The sequence below is a fragment of the Rhinopithecus bieti genome, unplaced genomic scaffold (genome assembly GCF_001698545.2).
Source record: "Rhinopithecus bieti isolate Rb0 unplaced genomic scaffold, ASM169854v2 scaffold_23918, whole genome shotgun sequence".
Classification (NCBI taxonomy): domain Eukaryota; kingdom Metazoa; phylum Chordata; class Mammalia; order Primates; family Cercopithecidae; genus Rhinopithecus; species Rhinopithecus bieti.
Window position 1 is genome coordinate 1,036,312 of NW_016811178.1, and position 8,064 is coordinate 1,044,375.

General features: G+C 35.4%; 1 protein-coding gene across 1 annotated transcript in view; it reads left to right on the top strand.

The window, feature by feature from the left end:
• The window catches only part of ABCA12 (ATP binding cassette subfamily A member 12), a 221,857-nt gene that overhangs the window by 151,306 nt on the left and 62,487 nt on the right, over positions 1–8,064 (top strand). The window contains exons 24-26 of the mRNA XM_017893499.1: positions 6,222–6,551; positions 7,633–7,702; positions 7,791–7,925. Of these exons, the coding sequence (XP_017748988.1) occupies positions 6,222–6,551; positions 7,633–7,702; positions 7,791–7,925 (535 nt within the window). The remainder of the gene's footprint in view (positions 1–6,221; positions 6,552–7,632; positions 7,703–7,790; positions 7,926–8,064) is intronic.

Here is an 8,064-nt window from a genome sequence, read left to right on the forward strand (position 1 = left end):
CCTTGTGAATTAAACAGAAAGGAAAACCTTTTACAAATCACAAAAGCAGCTGATAAGGCAATATTTTATTTTCTCAAAAAGTGACATAAAAGTCACTTAATAAGTACTTTTGAAAAACAAAATCTGAATAAAATATGAGTACAATGATAATTCTTAATTTTTTTGCCCAAGAAATTACCTATAGGACTTATGATCTAACAGAGGAAGTTTAAATAACAACAATAACAACTGTTCAGGCAGAGAGATTGTTGGCATGGTAACTAAAATAACCCAAATGTAGATCTAGATAGAGCTATAAACATAGACATAGATGTATGGCTTATTTTGGCTGTCACAAAGAAAATTCTCTTTCCAGTATATCTTGTCTTCTTCAGTTACCTTCTTCATTTCCCACTGACTCCTGACTTATAGAAACTAAGAATTTCATGTTATGCTACTGATTGGGTTAATAACCATATCACAATGGAAGACAGAAACAAGAGTGTGAAGCATGACCTCTTTCTGGGCACGTTCTTCATCATTAACCCCAAATCCAAAATATCTTACTTCTTTTTAGGATTGATGATAAAGCATTATGTGGTTTTTAGATTGTATTTGAGTAGAAATTATTTTATCTACTGATCCCATCATGAGTCCATTCTTACACTCACTCATGGAGTGGAAACAAAGATGAAACATTTCAAAACTGGGGCATAATAATTATTGCAAGGGCTGGCTGAATTCTGAAATAATGAGGTCAGAGGAACCTGTTCATCCACTTGTCCTTTTCAGACTTACCTTGACAATGCTTTTAGACAATTGATCATTTCTCCCTGTAAGATACAAGTTGCTGCTTCATATTTCTGTTAGTTCAGCATTAGGCTTTCAGTGTTGTCCCAGCATTTAAACATACATTTTTTACCTTTTCTGTTTGAATTTTGATTGATCCACACAGCTGTATTTTTATATTTCAGTTATAATTTGTTAAACTTCTCATCAACTAGTTTGAGTCCTGTTGTATTCAGGACTGTATGCAATGGTTTTCTAATTCCAATTTAGAAAGCTGAATCCATGCCTTCAACCATAATCATGATTGCAAGCCCCTACCTTCTAGGTTTCTTTCAGGTTCTTAGTATTCAGAAGCAAATCATCACAGAGTAAAGAAAACCTTTGAGATAGAAACTGTGACAGAAACGGAGTCTGTTTCTACTTCAAAATTAATACCTACCTTAAAAATATTACTTGTGACAGAAACAGTAAATAGAAGCATGTATGCATACAGTATAGATACAAATATATATGCATATAAAACCGTGTGTATACAATACACACACATTGTATTATTTCGTGTTTGAAGATGATGCTCTCTGAAAACATCTATGTATGTCACCAAAAAATATGAAAGCATAACGAAAAGTCATTTCTCAACTGAAAATGCGAAAGACATGTTTTTAGCTATGAACCAGTTTCTGTTTGGTAGCTCTGTGTCTCCATTTGGCCTGCATCTACCTTTAAAATTTAACCACCCTTGTCTTGGGGTCAAAGTGACATGGTGGAAGATCACTGAACCTGGAATCAGAATGTCAGGTTTTGTATTCCAATTCTGCCAGCCATATACACTTGAGCTCAATCTCTTAAACCCTCTGAGTCTGATCATCTAGACTTCATTCAACATTTATTTCCAGAATGTAGCTCCCTCTGTCTGCCAGAACAGAGGAGGAGCTCAATTATTCATATTTTATCAATTCTAAGACATTGATTTCCCCTCCACCTTTTTAAAGCCTCTGAAATTGGAATACATTTGATAGGGTGTCATGATTTATTTGGCAGTAATCTTTCTTTCTTGGTGGCATATAAAATAATGGCACACCCTCAACGGTGTCCTAAATTCGAAGAAATACGGTGTGTTTATGAAATGAATTGATGCAGGCGGGCGTGGAAGGAGTGGGATGTCCCTAGTGCCTCCTGCTCAGCCTCGCTCCACTGCGCACAGTTCTCATCTAAACTCCTTTTTAAAGATATAAGGTTCAGCTCAGAAAGTGAGAAGTGACTTGCTGAAGACCTTGGAGCTAGTTAATGGTAGATCTGGCAGTAGAACGGAAGTATTTTGACTTCCAACCAATCGTCTTCCAGATCATAGCTACCTTCACCCTTAGTCTTACTTTAATAACATAGATTTCTAACGACATTTGCAGATGATGATGGATAATCTCTTAAGCTACCAGAAACTCAAACTCACTTTTAATACCATCTTTTATATTCTGATAAAGTCTAAAGCTGCCCAAGTCCTACCTTTTTTATCATTCAAATTAAACAAAAAAGGTAAATAAAATCAATATTCTCCCTTTTTCCTTCTATAATTATTCTCAATCCTGGCAAGAAAACCAAGTTAATTGGTATCTCAATGAAGCCACTTATCTTTGACTTCGTTATGGTATGATTCCACGAATCTCTTTACCTTGTTAAATAAATTAGCACAAATCCAATAAGTTTACTTATTAAAGTAAGCCCATAGTATAAAAAAAGTACTTTAAAAATGCCTTTTGATTGGGTTTTGTTCTGCACTTTGCTTTTAAAAATTAAAATAATAAAGCTATACAAATCTGATTTCATAACATACAGAAGAGTATTTTTTTCTCATTATTTTCATGGTTTATGAGTTCGATTCATCTGTTTGATCTAATGTAAGTCATCTATGGGACTTTCAGTGCTTATATTTTGTTGGAGACAGAATTTTGGAGTCATTCTCTCAGTTCAGCCAGGTAACCTAAAATATATGTGGGCCGCAGAGATGTTACCAATAATTACACAAAGATTTTTTAGTCTCCTAGTGCTTCACATTAAACAATTTTTTGTGCTTTCCTGACATACACTAATCCACCCCACCAGTGGGAATTTGAAACGTTTCCAGTAATGGTCACAACATCCTTTATATTATACTAAAAAACCCAATAACATAAATGTCTATTGTTAATAGAATTATAGAAATTGAGGTAGAAAATGTTATTATTCCTTATGAGTTAGTACTTGACATTCTGCGGAACTGAATGAAGATATTGCTATCAAGTAAATATATGAGTATTTCTGATTTCTTTTCTTGACAGTATTTACGTCAATCCCTGTGCGTAAGCTTCTCATGAATGTGGCAACACATTTATCCAAACTCTTCTAGAATCTCTTTCTTATTCTCTCCTGTAAACTAGGCAGACTTTGGCCACTATGCAGAGGGGTTTTCTTTGAGCAACAGGTTATCAGATATTGATGAATTGCTCTGGCAGGTTTGGGAGGCTTTAGACAAGTGACTCTCTGATTACAAAGCTGGCACCTGACATCTGTCACTTTGAGGAGGAACTAATGGCATCCAAGAAAGCACAGCCGGCCGCTCTCGGTGGGCCCCCTTCCATCAGCAAGTTTGGTCTTGTTTATTACAACAAAGTTGGCAGTGAATCTGGATAATTTATGGATGACTTATATGCTCTCACTGCTCTTTCTCTTTATGAATAGCAGCTGTTTTCCTCGTGGCGTAAAATCCTGAAGTTTCACACTGAAGTTTCATGCTACAATGTTAAATAGTGAATGCTTTTGGAAGCACCTAACTCACCCTGTTTCAGGAAAAAGCAAAATGATCAGTATCTAACTTTTACAAATTCCTGGGACTTGAATCTGATCTTGAGTATCAAAAATTTCAAAATTACATTGATTAAATACCGTTAGTCCTGGTATTCAAGCCTGCCAAATTATCTTTTAACAAGTCTAGGAATGAAGAATATTCTCAATATATAAGTGATTTATAGAAAGCTATCAATTGTCAGGGAAGAAAATCATGTGTATACACGTGACATCAGCTTTATTTTGTGGCCTTGATACGGTCTAGATATTTTATAAACCACCTTGGGAAATACATTGACATTGTGCCCTACGTACATATGTTGCCACTGGGGGGAAATATGTTTGTATAGGCTACATAAAATTGTGGTAAATATCAGCTTGGGAAGTAGTAATGTAGGTTCCATAACTCCCCCACTTAATTATATTCAAATAGGCACAAAAATATGAAAATACAAATAGTAGGAAAGGGAAATAAAAAGGACTAACATATCATATTGGAACAGGTGAATACCTCTGAAATAGTCACCAAACATGACACAGTATTTTTTTCAAATGGGGTAGGGTACACGCAAAGAATTGCTGGAATAAGATATCTGAGGTCTTTTTCACACTAAAATGTAATTTTGTTTTCAGTGATAGCATGTGTAGCAATTGGGGAAACTTTCCATAGTGACCTGTGCTTCATGCTACTTTGATCCATACTTTCCATGGAACCACAGAAGCATAGGTTGAGTCTTTACTACAAATGGTGACAGGGTCTCGGAGGAGAAACACATTAGGGAGAGAATAAGGTGAGAAAAAGGGCAAAGTTAAGAGGGAAAGTCACAGGCTCTTTCTCAGTGGTGATTAGCTTAAAGCCAACAGCTACTGTTGGCAGCCAGGTAGCTGTTTCCCTGGTAACAACTGGAGCAGCAGAGTTATCGAAATGTGATGTTACAAAAGCAAAAAGTAAAATTCACGATTTTGCTTGTAGAGCAAAAGATCTAGTGCATTCACTATTTTTTTTTTTCCTGGAAAAGTTAGGTTTAATGGGGTGGGGCATTGACTATCCTTGATTTTGAAAAAAGAAAAAATTGGGTTATAAAGCTGTTAGTGGAAATTTCTTTTTCTTTTCTTTCTTTCTTTCTTTTTTTTTTTGGAGACAGTTTCATTATTTTCTCTCAGGCTGGACTGCAATGGCATGATCTTGGCTCACTGCAACCTCTGCCTCCTGGGTTCAAGCTATTCTCCTGTCTCAGCCTCCTGAGTAGCTGGGATTACAGGTGCCTGCCACCATGGCTGGTTAATTTTTGTATTTTTAGTAGAGATGGGGTTTTGCCATTTTGGCCTGGCTGGTCTCGAACTCCTGACCTCAGGTGATCTGTTGGCCTCGGCCTCCCAAACAGTTGGGATTACAGGTGGGAGCCACTGCGCCTGGCCTGTTAGTGATTTCTTTTGTTCCTTTTTTTTTTTTTTTTTTTTTTTTAAAGGATAATAGGTTCTAGGGCTTAACATTAATCATGAATTGTTAAAACTGGAAACCAGGATATCCAGGTTACACCAAAGTACGTGTCACAAAATTCAACCAAACGAAGGTCCACAGGGCTTTACATCTTTTATTTTTTTAATTTTAATTTTTATTACTTTTTTGTTATACTTTAAGTTCTGGGATATATGTGCACAGCGTGCAGGTTTGTTACATAGGTATACACGTGCCATGGTGGTTTGCTGCACTCTTCAACCTGTCATCTACATTAGGTATTTCTCCTAAAGCTATCCCTCCCCTAGCCTCCCACCCCCCGACAGGCCCAGGTGTGTGATGTTCCCAGGGGACTTTAAATCTTTCAGAATCCTTTTGAGTTAATGTGCAAATAGATTGTGCTGGTTTATTTTTCTACCTTGTGGAATGCCTTGGCCTCTGGGGATATCACTGAGATATCAAAGAATATCATTTGAGAGAGAGGTATAGAGGATCTCAGATACATGAGTTTATTATGAATGTATAAATGGCGTTTTGGAAAACAAGGATGACAAATATTGACCCAGACTGTCAGTAAGTGTTAAGGATGGGAAGGCTATAGCTAAAGGCAGAAGATCTCTCTTAAGTTTCTGTGTTTTAAATTCTTAGGAATCAGGTATACTGTTTCTCTCAGGAACATAAATACTGATTGGGTTGTTCATTAGTGTTTATTAAAAAAAAATTATGGATTTTTATGAGCTCAGTCTCTACATTGAACTAGTAGTTAAGCCATGGTTTTTCACCAGCTTGAAATGCTCATGCCTGCACAAATGTCAAAATCATGTAAAATTATTCAGAGGATACCATAAATTTGATAATCTATTCTAAATTGGTTTAATCTAGAGATGTCAGCTGGATAACAATTATCAAGTGGAACTGTAATTAAACAAACCCTCACCATCCAAATTGTTTATTATATCGTGCCATTCTGTGAACAAATAATCTAAGATGTTCTGGTTTATATAGGCATATTTCACATAGCAAGCATGGATAAATTCTTGATTTATGTAAATGATTAAAATGCCTAGTTCCATACATAGAGAGACTATCATGACATTTCGACATAATACAGGGAATAATTTTTATTTGGGAGAATATCAGCATAACAAGCACCTCACATTTTTTCTTCTTACAGTACATGAAGATGATGGGTGTCAACTCCTGCAGCCATTTTTTTGCCTGGCTTATAGAGAGTGTCGGATTTTTACTGGTTACCATCGTGATCCTCATCATTATACTCAAGCTTGGCAATATTCTTCCTAAAACAAATGGGTTCATTTTGTTCCTGTATTTTTCGGACTACAGCTTCTCGGTTATTGCCATGAGCTATCTTATCAGTGTCTTCTTCAACAACACCAACATCGCAGCTCTGATTGGAAGCCTCATCTACATCATTGCCTTCTTTCCATTTATTGTTCTGGTTACAGTAGAGAATGAGTTGAGCTATGTAGTCAAAGTGTTCATGGTAAGTCAACTGTTGGAATGGCAGAGTGGGAAATGACCCATTTTATTTGTTTGTTTGCTTATTTTGGATTCTCAAACTGGAAGTTCGCTTATCTAAATTTGAAATTCAGTGAAAGCAAACTAAGCTCAATGTCCTAATGATAGCTTTTCCTACATCATTGTATACCATACAAGACAATGAAGAGCTTACAAAACCATGATATGTGATACTGTTAAGAAATAGTTCCTAAAGAAAGAACAGTTAAAATGTCATACATCATGTTTCAGAGGTCGTCAAGAATTCTGACTTCTCTCTGGTCCAATTCCTGAAACATCTTGGAGCCTCTGGTATTGGAATTATTCTCATATGTGAACAATTCTCACGGTTCTCATGACATACAATATAGCTTAAATGTGTAAAGACAAATGCACCGACAGCATATAATCAACCTTAAATTCTTTTCTGCCTTTTCAATTCAGAAGCACTACATTAATTTAAGAATTTTAATTAAAGCATTAAGATTACTGACTGAAATTTAGAAAGCAGAAGCAAATTTCATCATATTAAAACTTTGCTATTTATGGAAATAAAAAGTAATGAATAACTTTATCTAGTATTGACAACTTTGGGTTCAAACAATATTTAAATTTCTAATTTGTTGCAATTATCAGTATTCAATCAACTGATATTTTAGTATATTTTTATTCATAATACTTCTATACCTGAAATAAATGTATGGAGTGAAAACACCTTCTGGCCCTTAATGTTTTCAGTAAATTTTAGTCTTAATACTGAATTACTCCATAATTACCTATTTTATTACTTGTCAAGCAACATTTAATGAGTTCAAATGTATATTTTGATTTTTTAATGAATGGTTACAAGTTGTAATTTTCCTGTTTTTGTTTTCTGCTGTTCCCTCTGCTCTTCCTTCACAGTTGTAGCGTGGTTGGTAAGGGACTGCTGTATTTTTAAATTTGCTTAGAGAATGAGCATCAATTTTATCTATACAAATGTCCAAACTTTTAAGTATTTTAGGATCCCTCTGGGTGAAATACATGAAATCTACAAGAACTATCATTGCTGTTTCCTTTCTTCACAGAGCCTGCTGTCCCCAACAGCATTCAGTTATGCAAGCCAATACATTGCACGATATGAAGAACAGGGCATTGGTGGGTCCCCTTTCTTTAAAACTGGATTTTATCTTTCACAACTGTGCTGTGTGTCACAGAAGAATAAACACTTATGTTCACTTTTTAGGTCTTCAGTGGGAAAATATGTACAGCTCCCCAGTTCAGGATGACACCACCTCATTTGGCTGGCTGTGCTGTCTAATCCTAGCTGACTCTTTCATTTATTTCCTTATTGCTTGGTATGTCAGGAATGTCTTCCCAGGTATGAATATGCTTCCTACAGATATATGCTTTTTATGTGTAACTTCAACATAAATCAACTAATAATGTGTTCTAATATTTTATTTGCACAATTTTTTTAAATTAAATAAATAATTTTTTTTTTTTTTTTTTTTTTTTTT